This window comes from Gadus morhua, chromosome 15 (assembly GCF_902167405.1).
Source record: "Gadus morhua chromosome 15, gadMor3.0, whole genome shotgun sequence".
Taxonomy (NCBI): domain Eukaryota; kingdom Metazoa; phylum Chordata; class Actinopteri; order Gadiformes; family Gadidae; genus Gadus; species Gadus morhua.
This window is the reverse complement of record NC_044062.1, coordinates 11,259,106-11,277,820: the sequence shown is the minus strand read 5'-3', so window position 1 is coordinate 11,277,820 and position 18,715 is coordinate 11,259,106. Positions and strand designations below refer to the sequence as shown.

The 18,715-nt window shown below is 47.4% G+C and overlaps 1 protein-coding gene across 3 annotated transcripts in view; it reads right to left on the bottom strand.

The window, feature by feature from the left end:
* parga (poly (ADP-ribose) glycohydrolase a) overlaps positions 1-18,715 on the bottom strand; it is a 33,171-nt gene that overhangs the window by 4,100 nt on the left and 10,356 nt on the right. For all 3 annotated transcript variants that reach the window (XM_030379402.1, XM_030379403.1, XM_030379404.1), the window contains exons 8-16: positions 17,265-17,357; positions 15,221-15,366; positions 10,108-10,187; positions 9,931-9,991; positions 9,664-9,739; positions 6,457-6,604; positions 1,943-2,021; positions 1,474-1,582; positions 415-520 (exon numbers count right to left, since the gene is read on the bottom strand). In XM_030379402.1, the coding sequence (XP_030235262.1) occupies positions 415-520; positions 1,474-1,582; positions 1,943-2,021; positions 6,457-6,604; positions 9,664-9,739; positions 9,931-9,991; positions 10,108-10,187; positions 15,221-15,366; positions 17,265-17,357 (898 nt within the window). The remainder of the gene's footprint in view (positions 1-414; positions 521-1,473; positions 1,583-1,942; positions 2,022-6,456; positions 6,605-9,663; positions 9,740-9,930; positions 9,992-10,107; positions 10,188-15,220; positions 15,367-17,264; positions 17,358-18,715) is intronic.

The window sequence follows — 18,715 nt, the reverse complement described above, 5'->3', positions numbered from 1 at the left end:
GTCGGGGGCACAGGGAGTGGAAGAGTAAAGCGGGGGGGGGGGAGAGAGGAAGAGGACGAGGAAGAGGCTAATTCGGAAGACGTAACGACTGCAATGCACTCTCGGGTCAGGCCGTTACTTTGATTTACGTTACATTATGACACACTGGCTTTTCAGGATGTTATATCATGATCTCGCACACACACACACACACACACACACACACACACACACACACACACACACACACACACACACACACACACACACACACACACACACACACACACACACACACAGCGCGAGAGAGAGAGAGAGAGAGAGCAAGAGAGGGCTGCTTACGTCATTGGTAGTTAATAAAAAAAGACACGACTTTTGCTATATTACATTTTTTTATTAAGTTGGGTTGGATGAGTTAGCTTCAGCCAACTGTACCTTTAAGTCGTGTGTCCCCGCCAAACGCGCCACAGCCCCAGTTTCCGGTGGCCACCGCGGAGAGTTGCTTGCGGTTGGCGCCGGGCCGGAAGAACCCGCAGTATGCCTAATATGGGCACACAGGAAGTGTGGATATTTGAATTGGCCCCCGTCACAAGATGAAAGACGATAATTCAGGGGCATTCGTCGTTCTACCTTGAGAAACTTTAGTTCCAAACTTGAGGTGGACGCTATTCAGAGCAAAATCTTCTGGCAGTATCAAGCATATTTAAGGTTACATTATCAACTGGCCGTGAATAGCATGTGTGTAAGTATTATCAATGGCAAGAATAAAGTAAAAAAATATTATTATTAATATTATTTTATATTCTATTCCATACAGTTTTATGGAATAAACTTAATATCTTTGCTGTTAAAAAACATATGCCTCTTTTAGTCTTTCTATAGGTGTACATGGGTTGACATTAATTGTAAGGTTTCTTTACAAACCGATTAAAAGATGCATCAAATCTGAAACACAGAAACAACGACGACTATATAGTGACAACCAGCCCCGGGCCAACAGGACAGAGGCTCACGTTGGACAGCTGTCCTGTCGATGGAAAAAGATTGCTGCTGTCACTCCCGTCCATCTCCCGCCCTCTACATACACATCACATTTAATTAAACAATATGTGCATTTTATGTCGGGAATGTTATAGCGGACAGACAGCCATAGCATGACGGACATCGATGCAAACGTTTCATGTGATTAATGACAATCTGAATAGATATTGAAACACTGACGTCAAAAGGCTGTTAAACATGCTAATTCAAACCGATGAAAATAGAGTGTTCCCTGCTTTTGCGCCGACCATGTTGGGGTTAAGCCTTGTAGGGGCTAGAGTTCGGTTCATGTGGAGAGTCTATCCGTCTTTTCTTCAACTTACTTTCCCGCCTCTCCTCACTGAGAAGCTCCTCACTCTGGCCATACAAAGGGCACAAAAGCATGTAACAACACAAACAAACGATGGCAATCCCCCGTCTCCCCAGCGCCATACTGAGGGCGAGGGCACCCACCTTGTTGAGCTCTCGGCTCATCTTCTCGGGCTGGAACTGCTCCAGGAAGTTCCGGTACTTGATGGCGTCCAGGGCCACGATCTCCGTGCACCTCCTCTGCCAGTCATCCCTGACAGGAGGACACCCCCGGAAAACAAACAGAGTCACACCGTTTCACCTGCACTGGGGCTTGCTATTTCATGTTTTATTCTAAACATTTCATTTTATACCGTCCTTATATTGTATCACAAAAAAGAAAATTATTTGCGACAGATTGTCTTATCAATATGTTAGAGTTTTTACTGTGTCTGTTTATTTTATTATGGAAAGCAATGTGTAGCACACATTTTATGAGTTTATCTGTAAAAAAAAAAAGAAAAGATGTTGTACTGTTCATACTGCTCATTGTGATAAGTTATTATTTTGGTTACTCAGTAGGAAAGCTGAACTGGGATAGGGTCTGCTGTAATCACAAGAGAGGGTTCAGTACCTGGGCGTCTCATCCTTGTGATTCTCCTTCCACTTGTAGGTATCTGAGTAGCCCGTATATTTACTATATTGCTCAGTACCTGCACACACACAAGAAGACACACGACAGAAGAGTCACACAGCTGACATTTACCAGCACTCTGTCACAGACACACGTGTTGCCGCGCGCCTGAATCTATTTCCGTGCTCCCCTTCCTTAAATCAAATCTGATTCTCCGCTGCCTTGCCCATCAGGGGCGCCGATGTATCAGCGGGTATTGGGTTGTCGTAAATAAAGAAAAAAGGAAAAAAGCATTGATTGAATAAGTAATCCGCTTTGGGCTTTGAAATGAAAAGCTTTCAGCCGTAATGGAAGGAGGAATGGGTTAGAGTAGCAGAATTTAACCTTGGAACCGCTGTGCAAAAAAGGTAAGAGGCATTTCCGCCCCCTAGTCTTAAACACTTGAGTGTATGCGTAATGCACTTCGGCCTGGAGAAACAGTAGGTCTTCCTTCAGCAGTAGTGTTTAACATCTAGAGCACAAAGATTGCATCATGGCTCATTATACTTCCAACAGTACCTCTCATTACGGACCCTGATTCAGGTATATAACATTCATCATACGTACATTATTCATGAGATTCGTTAGGGATCCTTGAATTTGAACCAGGACTCAATTCACTTTCAAGTTACCTAGTGCAAACAATAAGTGTGCTATTGTTCCAGAAGCTTTTGTGCACGTGTGCGCGAATGGGTTTGTGTGTAATCTTCAGTTCATAAAGGAGAAGGTAGAGCCTTGGGCCTCTTGCTCAAGCCACTAACCATGACCCCACCTCGCCCCCATACAGAACTCCAGTAAAACAGCACAAAAAAAACCTTTTCCAGCCGGTAAATTAAACCAGAGTAGCTACATCACAAGACATCCATCAGCCCGGTCCTGCCTTCACCTTGAATCCATTTAGTAGCAAGTGAGCGACCATGACAGCATCCAGACACACACGCAGCCATCGCTACATTACCACCTGACCCTTTGGTTGACCAATCAGAACAGAGCCAAGGGCCAACCAAACAAAACAAACAAACAAAAAAAGACGCACGTCACGACAACGTTAAAGGAAGCAAATAGAATTAGATAAGAGAGAGGGAGAAAGACAGAGGGGGGGGAGAGAGAGAGGGTTAAAGAGAGAGGGGGGGGAGAGAGAGAGAGAAATTAAAGAGGGAGAAAGGCAGATAAAGAGAGGGAGAGAAAGAAATAGATGAAAAGAGGAAGAGAGAAGGAGAGAGATAAAGAGAGGGAGAGAGATAAAGAGAGGGAGAGAGATACAATAGAGATAAGTAATTGAGCACAACAGAATTTTGAGAGGAAGGAGGCGGGCCAGAGCCTCAGTCCGTGCCAAGAATACTCTGCAACATTTTAATAAATCCATGACATAATTGGCTCATTCCATTAGCAGAGCGATGACCTAAGTTTGGTTATAAATTCTTCCGTGTCCAAATGTAATAACGTTAAGTGAAGGAGGCGGTGGAGGGGGAGGAGGAGGAGGAGGAGGGAGGAGGGGGGAGTCACTTAGAGATGAAGGTGATTCAGAGGGGTCGCTTCCTAGAGGACGGCGTCACACAGAATAAAACAGCCTTCTCATGGCTGGGAACCCGAGGCAAAGCGCGTTACATCTGGACGTCGACTGAGCCACCACTGGGGCTTTCCCTTCGTGCATTTAGATTAATGTTTGTATAGAAACACTGAGTGAGTGTCCTGAGATGAGCAACAGCGGGAGGGTATTGAGCACTGTCCAGACCATGGAAACCTCTGTTCTGTTCCCGGCTCTGCACGCCCACCTGTAATTTGTCTCTGCTGCCGTGCCCGTCTGCAAGTACGCCTGCAACCCCCCCCCACCCCACCTAACCCCCCTCCCTCAGCAGACGTCCAGGAGCATCCCTTTCCATTTGAGCATCGCCGTCACGACTGCAAAGCTAGGTGCCCTTTCTCTGAAGAAAGAACGCCAAAGATCCTGCCTCTGATGACGTCAAGAGGCGCCGTCAATGTCACACATCCCCCACCTGATACGAGACAACTTCCTTTAGTTATAAAAAGACCAAATAAATGAGCAAGGCATTTGGCACAGTCCGGATTTAAGTGACTAATGAATCAACTCCGAGCGATCCCTCTCCTTCGGAGGGAAAAGCACTTCCACTAGTGGAGGGGTAGGGGGCTGGTTGGGGGAGGGGTGGAGGGTTGGCTGAGTCGGAGCTAAAAGTCCATTGAGGAATCGGCTCTGGACCCAACAAAAGTAAAGGAAGTTTCTTCTTCTTTTATGGTAGGGGGGGGGGGGGGGGGGTGGGGGTGGGGAGTGGCTGATGAGAGGCTACATCAACCACCCACTGCAAGATCAATGAACACAACCTGCCACACACACCCTCATCCGTAGTCCTGTCCAGTGTGGGTGACAACCCCCACCTGGCTCGGACCAGTTTGGTTTGGACTGGAGGGGGCGGTGACAACAGATGGGAGAGGCAAGGCAAGCGGGGGTGGGAGTGGGAGCCTTGTGAGCGAGGGTCACCTGAACAGGTTGACTGAGGCAAGCTGGAGTTTGGGAGGGTGAGGAATAGGGCAATTCCCCCACCGGACACAAATGAGGGACGACTGGGCAGTCGCCCGGGAATCGATGCCATCGATTTACCTTTGCAGCGAGCGAAGTGACGGCAGAGGAGGAGAGGGGGGGGGGGGCGGAAATTATTGATGGAGACCGATTATAGCCCTACAGTATATAAAACTGTATGCTTATGAAAACAACGACGGACGGAGAAGAAAGAGATGTAGAGGTTGCATTTGGGACAATCCACAAATCAGCTTATATATTAAAAAATCATCATTTTGTTTTGCCTTTAAAGACAAGACAGTGAAGAGAGGCAGAGAAGGAACAACATATTTGATAGGTCCAAATGTGTGAATCAAACCTGGGTCACTCACATGCATATTGCCTACATGGTTAACGCACTAGGGAGTTGACCCATGAGCCACGAATGTCACCACTCTGCTAGTCCCTTGTTGTAGCATGGAACCATATATTATGTACATATAAACCAAGTATATAGTTGACCATCCGCAGTAGCATATCACCACACCCGTCCCCGTACAAGGCGAGCCACCATCGTAGACGATAAGATACCAGAAGTAAAGCACTGTGTGCAGGGTGTGCAAGCTGTTCCGTAACAAACGGGGCAAATATAATTGTCATCTCTCCGTGTCGACGTGCTGGAAAGGAGAGACATGGAAACAGGTGTTCCTCCCGACAAAGGGTTCATAAGTGGGAACACGGAGATGGCTTCCATCCATCCAAAAGATGGATGGATGGACAGCAGGAGAGGAGGGTGGAAACGACAGTGAGTCGGGGTACACCGACAGCGGCGGAGGGAACAACAATCAGAAGCCTGAGTCAAATATGTCCTCTTAAACCATTAAAGCCTGCAGTCATTTGGTAGACACTTTTATCCAAGGCAACATACAGGGAAAAATATGTAAATGAGCATGTGGGGGAGACTGCCTACATTTTGGAGATTTTTGCGTTGGCGCTTTAGTCTGGGAGGGTGCACCCTAACCGCGACAAGATGTGAGATATGCAGTCTGAATCGACAGACTGAGAACGTGGACACGGCCAGTAAAACAGTGAGTGCTTTAACAAACGGTCAGGTATGTGTGCACAGGCAGAATCCAGACAGAATCCATCAAGTGCAGACATCTGTGAGCAGCCGTGTCTATCTGAGCGTTTACTGTGCAGACGGCAGAGTTTGAAAAACCTGCCCTGGCGTCAACAGGATGGATTTACAATGTCAAACGTGGACCGGGTCATACACCAATGAGAGGTTCCTGGCTCTGTTCACTTCCTCCATCACTGCCGTGAACAACTTGGTGTGTGTGTGTGTGTGGTGTGGTGTGGTGTGGTGTGGTGTGTGTGTGTGTGTCCGGTATTTGTTAAAAAAAAGCCATGTTGAGTGCTGCTTCTGTCCTGGGGGGGCTGATGGACAGGTGTGTCTACCTCCCCAGTTTGAAATGTGCACTTTTATTTTGAGCATTTACATTTCTCCTGCTCCTTATCTTAGGTGTGTCAGGTGTGTAACTACGGTGGGTCAGGTAAGTGATCTGAGGTGCCGTTAGGTGTGTTTCACGGTGTTACAGGTGTGTGATCTGATGTGTCAGGTAGGGGTGTAACAATACATGTATTCGTATTGAACCGAATCGGTACGGACGTCACGATTCGGTGCATGGATTTACAGAATACATGGTATAAAATTAAATAAAACTGGCGTGCAAATTCATTTAGGTAATGCCGAACTAATGTTAGATACGCGATCTTCATGGACAACTGAGATGCCTGAAAGGGGGCCGGCAAGTTCCGAGCTACACACGCCGTCGGTTGATTGGTCGACAGAATCGCACTTCCGTGAGACAGGGGAATAATAAACAAACACATTATCCGCGAGGTATTTCTGGACAACGGCGAAAGCTGAAGAAAATGTCACACAAAAGTTTGTTCTTACCTGTGATGATGAGGCACTCGTTGCTCTCCAAGGCCTCTGTGAAGAGGCGGGAGGCTATGAGCTCCGGGTTGATGATGAACCTGATCTCCTCCTGGACCAGCCCATGGCCTGTCACCCCCCCACCCACACACCTGTTGGCAAAATCCACCTGAACCCCACGCACGCACGCACGCACGCACACGCACACACACACACACACACACAGTTAGTATCGAAAAGGGTCATCTTTACAATCTATTAGTGGTGCAACGGTTCATGGGTTACCCGTGATCCGTACGGATCAACCCTCACGGGTTCGGGACGCAAGTGATCATGAACATCATCAAGTATCGTAGCGAAATACAGTTTCTGTTGTGTTTTATTTGGCGTTCCGTAAATCCCATTGAAACGGAAACTGGAACCGGACATGTTTATGTTTGGTTGTAGTCTTTTCGCTCGGTTCTCCGTATCAACAGTAGGGCTAGAACCGAGCGAAAAGACTACAACCAATCTCCCTTGCAATAAGCAATGAGTCTTCCAACCGAAATCAATGGATTTACAAAATGCCAAATAAAACACGACAGAAACTGTATTTCGCTACCATACTTGATGAAAAAAAAAATGAAGATGAGGATGTCTGCGTTGCCTTGGGAGTGTAGAGTCTAAACTCTCCCCAGGCAATGCAGACATCCTGAATTGTAAATCCAGGGTTAGGGATTATTTACTATCCATGTTAAAAGAAGAAGGAACAATTCCTCAGATTGCATTTTTTTTTATATTGACCATGCTTAAAGGAAGCAGGATTATTACCACATTTTTCACTTTATTTAGCTTTTACACATTTGAAGATTTTATTTAAAATCACATTTGTCTTGTAATCTTTATTGTTGTTGTTGATCCGTGACACGATCCGAACCGTGAGTTTTGTGATCTGTTGCACCCCTACAATCTATATTAACTGTTAAGTCATATAAAATATGCTTTTATCCGAGACATAGACATAGACCAGCAGGACGGCAAAACCTGTATAAAATGATGCTAGTACTCAAAAAATTTACGTTTTCTTCCCACTGTGCTCTTTTTCTTTTTATCAATGGCAGTGTGTCCAAGCTCAAATATATCTTCCCTGGTCTGATTGGATAATTGAAAAATTTGCCAGCCCTGTGAAGAATTCTCGACAGTTACAAACTCCACCCTAAATCAGGAATCACAGACCCGAGATGTTTATAGATTTACACACACACACACAAGAGTCACCCGGTTTTGCCCAATCAGCAGGACGAGCTCTGCGTGGCGAGGCGTCGGCTACGGTCGCTGGCGTGATTTGAACAGATGACTCTATTAGCCCGTCCTTATTAGCTGCCACCCACTGTGGCCGTTTAACACAGACAGATGCCTAAAGATCGGAACGCTACATCCTGCTGGCGGATAATCCAATCAGCGGCTCGGAGGGTGGGACGCACGCCGCATCCATCACGGTGGACGACCGAGGGAGGCCGCAGTCCGACGTGAACGCGTGGGGCCCGACGATGGGATCACACGCTGGTCACTACGCCCTGCGATGTGGAAGTGTGGTCGGACGCTCAGTGACACAAGTCGTCCCATTCAGAATTTCTGCTGGAGGAATTGGTGTAAAGCAGCCGGATTTTGCCGCTGGATTGTAGTTTTTTGTCGTTGCGCTCTATTCTGTTTGCTGAGTTCCGTCGATATTTAAAAATGTAATTTCTGTAATTTCATTACATTTTATGCCATCTACAATCATTCATTAATAATGAAAGATCGCTCTTATAATTTGATTATCAGCATTATTCATACACAACAAATGTAATGCGATACAGATCAGCTAACAAATGTGTGCGACGTTAATACCTCAAGCAAATAGGATATTTCCAGTAACGCTGGTATCGTGGTTAACTTGCCAATATGGGACGAAGATTTCAAATGAAAAGCGCCAGATCTGACCCTCCATGTTGTGTGTGTGCGTGTGTGTGTCTTTGTGTGTGTGTGTGTGTGTGTGTGCGTGTGTTTGTTTCGGAGGAAGGACGTAGGCCTGAGTGAAGCCCATTCACAACACTCCCTTATTCTGCCTTCTAGATCCTGTCAGGGGGTTGAGGGGTTGTGCTCACTGGGCCACGTCCGTGTTTGGATGCATGACAGCGGGGGGGGGGGGGGGGGGGGGGGCGGGGGCAAGATGGAGGGAGGCGGGTGCTTAGCTTTTCTCTTTCTTTTCATTGAAGTCAGCCTCTCCCCCTGGCTATCTTGCACCCTGGTACCCCCCTTTTACCCTTCCCCTGCAGCCCCCTCCACTCCACCCTCCTCTTGACACAATGACAGCCGTCCCCACCCTATCAGAGCCCCCGCGCTCCACCAAGAGGCAGCCGTCACTCCGGAGGTACTCCCCCCCCTCCCACCACCATCACCACCACCACTGATAGGTCGAGGCCTCTCGCGATGGCAGGCTGGCTGGCTGGCTGCCTGCCCTCCCAGCCCCTCCACCATCATCCCACCCATGGGTCCCTTCCTCCTCTCTCTCCCCCACCCCCACCACCACCCACACCACCCTCGCCTCTCCCCAGGGCCACTCGTGTGTACACATCAACTGTCAACCACAGGAAAAACAAACCAGCTGCATGGCAACACTAGTGGGCGATGGTGATGGGTGGAGGGGTGCAGGGGTGAACCCAGCCAGACAGATATGATGTCAGCAGTTTATCCAGGTAGATGCACACTGAAATATACTGGGGGATCTGAAGAAAGAGCAGTCAACACGGCGAAAGGGAGGAGAAAACATCCCGTACTGCTTATTATACTGAAATGCATCATATACGGTAGGTTTTTAGACACCGATTCAAATTCAATGTATCAATGTATGGATCTCTGCATATGTATGAATAGGATCCAAATGTGTTTGTGGTTTTATTTCCACATTACCATTACCTTTGATCCAAAGACATAAAGGTTGAATATGTTCAGGTGCATGGCATTAAAGAGCAGGAATTTTGGGGGCTTATCATGTGGTGGCTACAGCTGGTCAGTGGGGACTGAGCCTGCGTACCTTCTGGCTAAGAATGGCCCTGGGAACGTCCTAGCCACGACTACGCTATCCTACCCACCCACCGATTAACATCTTCAGCATGTCTTAGGAACGCTGAGGGAACAGACTAGGGATATAGAGAACCTAAAATCCTATATTGTATCACAGCAGGAACTCCTAAATGGGACTCGAACCTGTAGCATCCCGTATCCGTGTTCCTCGATCGTCCCCTCACACGTGATGTGCAGTCGGGTCATCAGGGTCTTAGAGCTGGAGGGAAGAACCACATCAACCACAACACTCAGATCAGTGATGTTATGCCTCAGGGTGGCCGATACCAATAAATGGAATAACATATCCAGGAACATCAAAATATTTAAAATATTGACGCAAAGATTAGATTTCGATGTGTCAGAGAATATTCGTCGATGAATAGCTCATTATAGATGATGCATTATTACCTTTCCCAGTTCGGAGGGTTGCTCAAACACTGTCTGGTGAACGTCACGAGACCTTTGGGCCCTTGAACCAAAACCAAGATTTTTTGTTATTCATTCACTCGAGCTGTATGAGCCTGGAAAGGCATCAAAACACAAAGCAGTAGCCATGATACCACTGGGTCATATTTCATAGCTTACTTGTCTGTGTGACTCTCCTGAAGTAGCACAACAGCGTTTTTAACTTCTCGATCTTCCTGAACGAGTAGCCTTCGAACAATCTGAAACGGGCCAGAGATACTTTGAGGAAAAAGATTCTTGTCAAGTAGACACTGTATTCAATCTACTCGGAAGAGTTTGGGAGAAACAATAGCATTCGCTGTAATAGAGACAGATTCTTTGCAAATAAGCGGAATATCTTCTGGGGAGATTGTTTTTGAAGGGAGGTAGTCAGAAACACAGCAGTTTGCACAATACATGGCAATTAAGAAAAAATAATAAAAACCTGTTATAGTTGGTATACACAACACCCATTGTGGACTTGATTTGTGTACTTCATAACTGCCTCAATATTGGCACCCTTAAACTCCAAGTTATCTTTATAATAGTGAGAATTTATTTAACTGATGGTTGAATTTATCTCTCTTCATACATTGTCTCATAAGTCTCATTTCGTCCAATAGAGTCTGGTGGTTCCTGAATCCTGGTGTGCTCAGAGTACTCTGCTGTGTGAGGCTGGATCACTAAGCCACACTGAAATTGCCTTTTGGGTCCCGGGATGGAAAAGCTTAAGAACCCCCCTATCCTTCCCTACGGCTCTGAGGGGGGGCGGTGAGTGAACTCAATGGTTAAGTCGGACATTCAGTCTCTCTGCCATCCACTCTGAATGGAAGAACAAAAACAGCAGTGCCTGAGGCAACTTGTGTCAGAAGAATCAAGGCTAAACGCGTAGCAGGGGAAAGGGAGTGCAAAGAGGGTGGGGGGGGGAAATACTTCATGTAGTCCAGTATGAAATCAAGTAACCCCTTTCGTAGAAATAAGGTGCACAGAAACATGGTTTCTCTTGGTTATATAATGAACTCAATCACAGAGCTGACACGATCTGACAGAATGACACAGTTTTTCCCTCCCATAAAGTATTACAAGCTATTTGGGCATTTTACATGCAGTATTTCTAGAATAAAAGTTGGACTTCACCTATTTGTGTCATATTTGTGCATTTTGTATTCTGTAGCAAAGTCGGTGAATGCAGATTGGCTGGCATTAACAGTGGAGGGTCTTTTCTGCAAGTGGATTAACCCTCAGCGTCGTGATACAACCAAGGGAAGGGGAGCTGGCCGGTACTCGGCCGGCTTGATATGGGCAGCCTAAACCCAGCGGGCGGCCGCCTGCGCTAAGAGCAGAGTAAAGCCACTTCCAATCAGAACGCACCATGTATCCGTACCTCTCACGGCACTTCAGCGAGAAACCAGTAACGTCAACAGCAACAACAACAAAAAACCGACCCGGCAAAGCAGGGAGTAATAATGAAATGACAAAAGGAGGGAAAGCTGATGCACTAAAAGCCCCGGGGCAAGAGAGGGACAGAAAGGAAAAAAGCCCACGCATCCAAGGCGATCTGCTTATTGACTATAGAGGTTTCTTCCTACTCTGTCCATCAGGCATTCCCTCACTCAATGCCGTGGTCACACTCTCTCACCCCTTCTCCTCCTCCCCCCCTCCCCCCGGTCCCTTCAGCCATGAGTAGAAGGACCATCCTGCCCTAATGTTCCCAAGGAGGAGACACACCGGTGACGCACGTGGACAGTGCCCGGATGGGGGGGGGGGGGACTGCCCCGATGCACAATAAATTAGGGCCTCATCTCTAAAGTGCCAAAGAGATGGAATCCCCGTGGTGGTTTACTCAAGACGTTTCCAATTATTATGTTTACGGCTGTGCAATTCTGCAAAACAATGCATCTCCAAAAAGGGGCCAACGTTCTCCCACCATTTCCCTACAGACAATTATTTTCTTGCAGATCAGCCGAAGGTATCAGTTTAAGAAGCAGCCGCAACAAGGTTTAAGGCCGATAATGAGCTATGGGCATGACAGAAATAAACAAATTGAATAAAACAAAATATATATATATATATATATACACACACATCCTATTTTTGTGTATCCTATTCATTTGCCTTTCTGTGTGAGTAAAAAGCCCAAGTGGAAGGCGAGGGGAAGGTACCTCCCCTCCCCCCCCATCCTGCTCATATCTATCCATCACTTAACAAGAGGACAGACCTTGACAGTTGTGCCAAAACAGCAATCAGGAGATTGCCTGCTGCCCGGCCCCGGCCAAGACGGAGCGCTACTGTAGCCGATAAGCAAAGTGACGGACACTCACTCAATTACCGCGGTGAGGGGGCGGGGGGAGCGGGCGGAGGGGGGGGGGGTCCAATAACGATCCAGGGAGCGCCCTGTCGGACGGGGGCTGGACGCCGGTACAACAAACTTGTTGTTGATTTTTCGCCCTCGCTCAGCAGGGGGTGGGGGTTGGTGGGGGTGTTGGGGGAGGGGGGATGCTGATAGTAAAAAGAGAAAGCAGAAACGGTGGAGGCAGCCTCCTGCGATGGCTTGGCCGCTGCCAGGTCTGAAACGGCCATCTCTCCCTCTTTCTCACTCTCTCGTTCTCTGTCTCTCTCTGGTCGTCTGAATCGATGCTCAAGCTATAAGGTGTGCCTTCCCCCCACTTAGCCTGCCTGTGGCATTTACAGACCAGGGAGATGTCACAGAGGGTCTGATTGAAGGTCTGGACCAGATATCATTGAGGGTCTGATTGAAGGTCTGGACCAGATATCATAGAGGGTCTGATTGGAGGGATGGACCAGATATCATAGAGGATCTGATTGAAGGTCTGGACCAGATATCATAGAGGGTCTGATTGGAGGGATGGACCAGATATCATAGAGGATTGAAGGTCAGGACCAGATATCATAGAGGGTCTGATTGGAGTGATGGACCAGATATCATAGAGGGTCTGATTGAAGGTCAGGACCAGATATCATAGAGGGTCTGATTGAAGGTCTGGACCAGATATCATAGAGGGTCTGATTGAAGGTCTGGAGCAGATATCATAGAGGGTCTGATTGAAGGTCTGGAGCAGATATCATAGAGGGTCTGATAGAAGGTCTGGACCAGATATCATAGAGGGTCTGATTGAAGGGATGGACAAGATTCAAAGAGGGTTTTAAAGGAGGGATAGTCCAGATATCATAGAGGGACTGACAGAAGGGACGGACCAGATATCACAGAGGGTTTTTAAGGAGGGATGGACCAGATCTCGCAGAGTGTTTTTAAGGAGGGGTGGACCAGATCTCACAGAGGGTTTTTAAGGAGGGGTGGACCAGATCTCACAGAGGGTTTGCAAGGAGGGTGCCCATTTCAGATGATCGACTGCATGATTTAACATTGAGTTAAAATAATAAGTGAAGTGCAGAGAAGGGAGGCTAGAAAAACCCCAGCACAAAGCGTGCGTATAAAGAGTGCAATCTGGTGCTGCTGTCTTGCCCCAGGGGGGGAAAGCAGATGGCTAATTACAGTTAAAGACAGAAGTTGGTGTCTATGAAGTAGCAACGACTCTCAAAAATAAAAAAAAAACATACAGAGCTGAAACTCCCCCCTCATGGCAGAGCCCAGAAGCACTCCCACACAACCCATCCCAGTTTGCTCCCAGACACCGTTAGGCCCCACTAATGAGAAGAAGAAGGGTGCCCGAGACAAATTGGGGGGAAAAAATTCAATTAAGTTGGATCTCCAAATTATTTGGAGATGGAGACGCGAGATGTGAACGCAGCCAACTATAACTCACTTTCCATGGCAACGCGTCGAACTTTGCTTGACATCGCGAAACCTGGTTAGCGCCGGTGTCAGACGTTTTCTCCTCCAACTCTTCCCTCCCAAAATGCAATTGGGCGTCCTGTAAACACTGCCTGGCCACCGACCGGTGCCGAAATAACGAGCGAAATCTAATAGATTTGCGCGCATGAATTCCTTAGACAATACGCAATGATGTCAGAAATGATGGTGGACGTGATTGAGGCCGAAGGAAAAGGAACTCCTTCTGGAGTTTATTTTGCGTAGCGTGAGATTGATAACGAAGGCACTAATGGGCTCCCTATTAATTGGCCTGACATACATGACACATCATCCCACATCCAAGCAGCACCACAAGTGATAGCTCACCATGGCACAGTCACGACGCAGAGGGTAGACCACAGATAGGCACTTGTTGTTGCTTGCTTTTTTCATCTCACTTTATCACAACATACATTTGTTTCAATTAGCCTCGCCGTGGCCCGCCCACACACACACACACACACACACACACACACACACACACACACACACACACACACACACACACACACACACACACACACACACACACACACACACACACACACACACACACACACACACACGTCTGACCGGATCACTGGGTCTGAGTAGGCAGGAGCAGACATCAGCCATAAAACACTCCTACAGTGACAACGTCAACCACACAAGTAAACGCATGCCCCACACACACACACACACACACAAATACACCAAGACAGGGAAACAAGCAGCTCAGAGACGATCTGCCAACACAGAAACACAAACCACTCTCCCCATGGAGGGGCCTATCCCTATCAAGAGTTTTACTGTGACAGACAGGATTATAGTGCACAGTTAAATGTGACAGACCACATTGGGGGGAGAGAAAACTTTGTGAATTTTTTTAATTTTTCTCTAAACATATGCTTTGGGGTTCTCCTAAGAGAGTCAAAACTCACACTGCACAGGCTGGTGGATGATTACGAGAGCCTAATGAAAGCATGTCCAAGGTTGCAGTGCCCCCTTATGGTAGTGTGTATACCGTAGGTCGCATGCCCCACGAAATCAAACAGGTTTTCAACATTGCAATCATATTTGATTTTACTTTTTTGGTGTATACTGAACTCTGTTAGAGGACTTCTAATAAAAATGATATTTGCAAGCCTTAGAACTGCTTCATGATTAAGTGCGTCATGATTATTACGTCAGATATTAAAACAGACAAACAAACAAACAAAATGTATTCACAGATAATAATTGATAATTTATAAATAATCCAATCTAATAAATAGATTCATAAAACACTAGAATCAGTCTCCCAGTCAATCCAACAAGGTATGTCAGTGCATAACATGCCTACCAACTTCTTTCATCCAGCATTGTTACTGAATCTCAATTGCCACAATAGCTTTATTCAATATCTCGAAGGCCCATAACGCTGGCGTGGCTGCAATCCGTTACCTGTGGAAGTTGATTTCGGGGTAGTTGGAGTTGCGGGAGTTGCGTTTGGGGAAGGTGCAGAAGAAGGCGTTGGCCAGGAGACAGGAGATCTGCTCCTGGGACAGAGTCAGGGAGTGGTTCTGCCTGGCCTTCAGCAGGGGGATGGGCTGACACCACACACACACACACACACACACACACACAAACACGTTAATAATTATCAAATACACAACGCAGACAGGGGCATGGAGACAACATGGCGGACGCTGTCTAACCTTGTATGAGGACATTAATAAAAAGGAGGAGAGGAGAGGGAGAAATAGACAGAAACAGAGACAGAGACAGAGACAAAGGCAGAGAGAGTGAGAGAGAGAGGGAGAGAGAGAGAGCGAGAGAGAGAGAGAGAGAGAGAGAGAGAGAGAGAGAGAGAGAGAGAGAGACAGAGAGGAGAGCGATGGAGCATCGCATGGCTACGTAGGTGGCCAGGCGGCACGTTGTTTTGGGCAGAAGGATCTCCTGATGTGGGAGGCTAATTAGTTTAGCCATGTTAGCCCTGCGCCGTAAAACAGGGGGAAGGCTGAGTTCCATTAGTTAAATGGCTGCCAGTAATTAAGGCTCTGCCCCCCCCCCCCCCCCCCCCTCCATCCCTCTCCTGGTCCGTGCGGTCGGACCCCGGTGGTAGTGCCTATCCATCTCCACTGATTAGGCCTAAAGAGCCTCCCAAGGCCGGGCTGAGGGCTGATCAATACCAGCCTCTAATAACCCACCCACTTAAACATTAGCGGGCGCTACGGTGTGCTGACGAGCAGCCAGTCCCACGGTGCCCTTTGTTCTATAACCACAGCCGATGTGCTCAAGCCAAGCCTCGTCTCCGCTGAGGAACAAAATACAAGGAGATTATTTCTCCAGCCAAAGAAATGGCTGTTATTTAATTACTCCCATAGCTCTGAGATAAGGAATTGAATTAGAGGACTGCAGATGTTGGCATTCCGAGATCGTCCATGACGGATAATGAGAAGGTGCAGGGATGTGGCACTTAGGAGATCGTATCAAACGTGGATTAGATTGCGAGGTTGGTTTAAAATTGACGTACAGCATTAGGGCATTCAAGGCATCTTGTTCTCAGTCTTCTGCTGTCCTGTACTTGTTGCCGTGGCATCTAAATATCCCGCCAATAAGGTACACTCTTTGCCTTATTAAATAAATTACAAAAAAAAATGTATGAATGGACAGAGTCTAGTATGAAAACAAATCGAGTCAATCAGATGGACGGCAGAATTAAATCCTATTTCAATCTACGGTTATTGTAACGCCAACTTTTCCAACCGACAGGCATGGTCCAGCCGACAGATGATGGCCGTTAGAAATGTCCCTCCACACTTGATTCCTACCCCCATCATGGCTGCTCTTGCTACACAGGCAATGCGTAGAACGTGGGTAATATCTCGCTCTGTATAATTGTGTGTACATTCCATCTCCTTTGGTCTACTACACTAGTAGCCCACTTTTTCCAGAAAAAAGGTTCATACCATAGTGACATATTGTGGGGGGACATACGGCGTCTGGCCTGCAGGAGGGAGGATTGGGTCTGATTGCGGTGTCCGCAATCAGACCAATCAGGGAGTGTGTATTTACGTGCCTGCTTTATCTTGTAGTGGGAAGGGATCGGGAGCAGAGACAAGGACTGGAGCACATGAACTACGTTGTGGGAGAGTCTCTGTAAACGCTCCCTGTGACCGCGGTGGCGGCTTTATAATTTCTGGACTGTCGTAACTCATGCAAATAAAAGACTGAGGGTAGGGCTGGGGTAGCATCCCCTCCGTCCTTCTCTTGTGCTTTATGACTAAAATGAATAGATGTACGTCATGGGACGTTGTGTGCCGTGCTTCCAAGCAACCCCGGTGTCCATTCGCTCATTGAACGTGTTACACATCTATTCATATTTTCATTCAAAACTCTAAATACGTTAAATTAAATACGGCGATTCAAGCAGTTCCAGAGAAGGCTGTGATAATGGTGCGTCAGTGGAATCTGAAGCCAGTCGTCAGTGGATAACACTACATACCGATGTGCATATTTTTGGGGCGCTGAGGGCCAGCTTCACCATGCCAGGCAGGAGCACTTCAAACAGCTCCTTGGCCTCGCTGCGCTCCAGAACCTGGAGAAGGAGAAGCCCAGAGGGACAGACGGACAGACGGACAGACATGAGTATTGTGTTGATCAGGGCTGAGATTGTGTTTGGTCATCAGTAGTGACCAAAAGTACTGAACACCAATAGTAACCAATAGTAAATGGCAAAGCAAGACCACAGTGAAAAACTGGGTAAAAATACTATTTCCAATATTGTATCTCCGGCTGTGTTCATGTGATGGGTGCGACCAGATGAAACTGAAGTTATGTTGCAGGTTGACAAAGTAAGGTCCTGGGTCATTCTTTGGTCTGTCAAACAGACACAAACAACCTGGGAGCACGCAAAAAGCAAGAATTATGTTTTTCTGCATTCCAGCCACACTGCTGTCACACCAAACCCATGTGCATCGAAGATATCTCTAAGGGACTCCTCGGGAGAAGGTGATGTTATTTATCTCTGTGTCATTAGTGTCCTCCTCCTAAATGCTGACAAGAATTGTTTGTATACTAGTGAAACTGCACCTATAAAACAATTGACATTTCAGACAGTCAAGACAAGAAGGAGGGGGGAGGGGGGCATATATAGAAGGTACTGAAACAGCCGTTTAACAAACAAGCCAGCTTAATGTGGCTTCATCTTCAACAGTGCAGACGGTAGAGAGGTATCGGGATTGTCTGAGCTGTGAATGGACACAGTGCTTGTGCGTGCGTGCGTGCGTGCGTGCGCGGGCCCATTACCTTCACTCCCATCTAAGCGGGAATGGGTGCTCGTCATATCTTTAATCACACCCCAGTACTCGGGAAGACACTCAGCCTCTGCAGACACCCGAGAGGCCAGCTGCACCTCCCAGGTGTTTACCGGGAACTAAACGCCCCATAACCATACGTCTGGCGTGGAGGGATCTCTGACGGCGTAGAGCTTTATGAACCTCACCGCCGAGTGGCTCCTAAATGGGGTAGCATCCCCTCCGTCCTTCTCTTGTGCTTTATGACTAAAATAAATAGATGTACGTCATGGGACGTTGTGTGCCGTTAAATATAAATTCAGGGCAGTGAGAGAATAATAAAAAATAAAATAAAAACAGCGGCAGAGCCAGTGACGACGCACCAAATGTGCTCCCATAGCCCCCGTAACCCCCTCCTCCCCAACTGCCATTAATCTCGGGAGCAAAAATGTGCTGGGCTCGCATCATCCGTAGACACAGCTGAAGCCCCTGCCTCAGCAACCCATCTACACCACCACCCCCCCCCCCCCCTTTTAAAATAACTGTCCAGTAATTCTATCATACACCCAGATTTACAGCGCAATCAGTTATGAGTGTATTGGCTAGGGGCGTCAGAGTCATCTATCACCGGCCTGCTTCCATTAAGGTTAGGGAGGAGGGT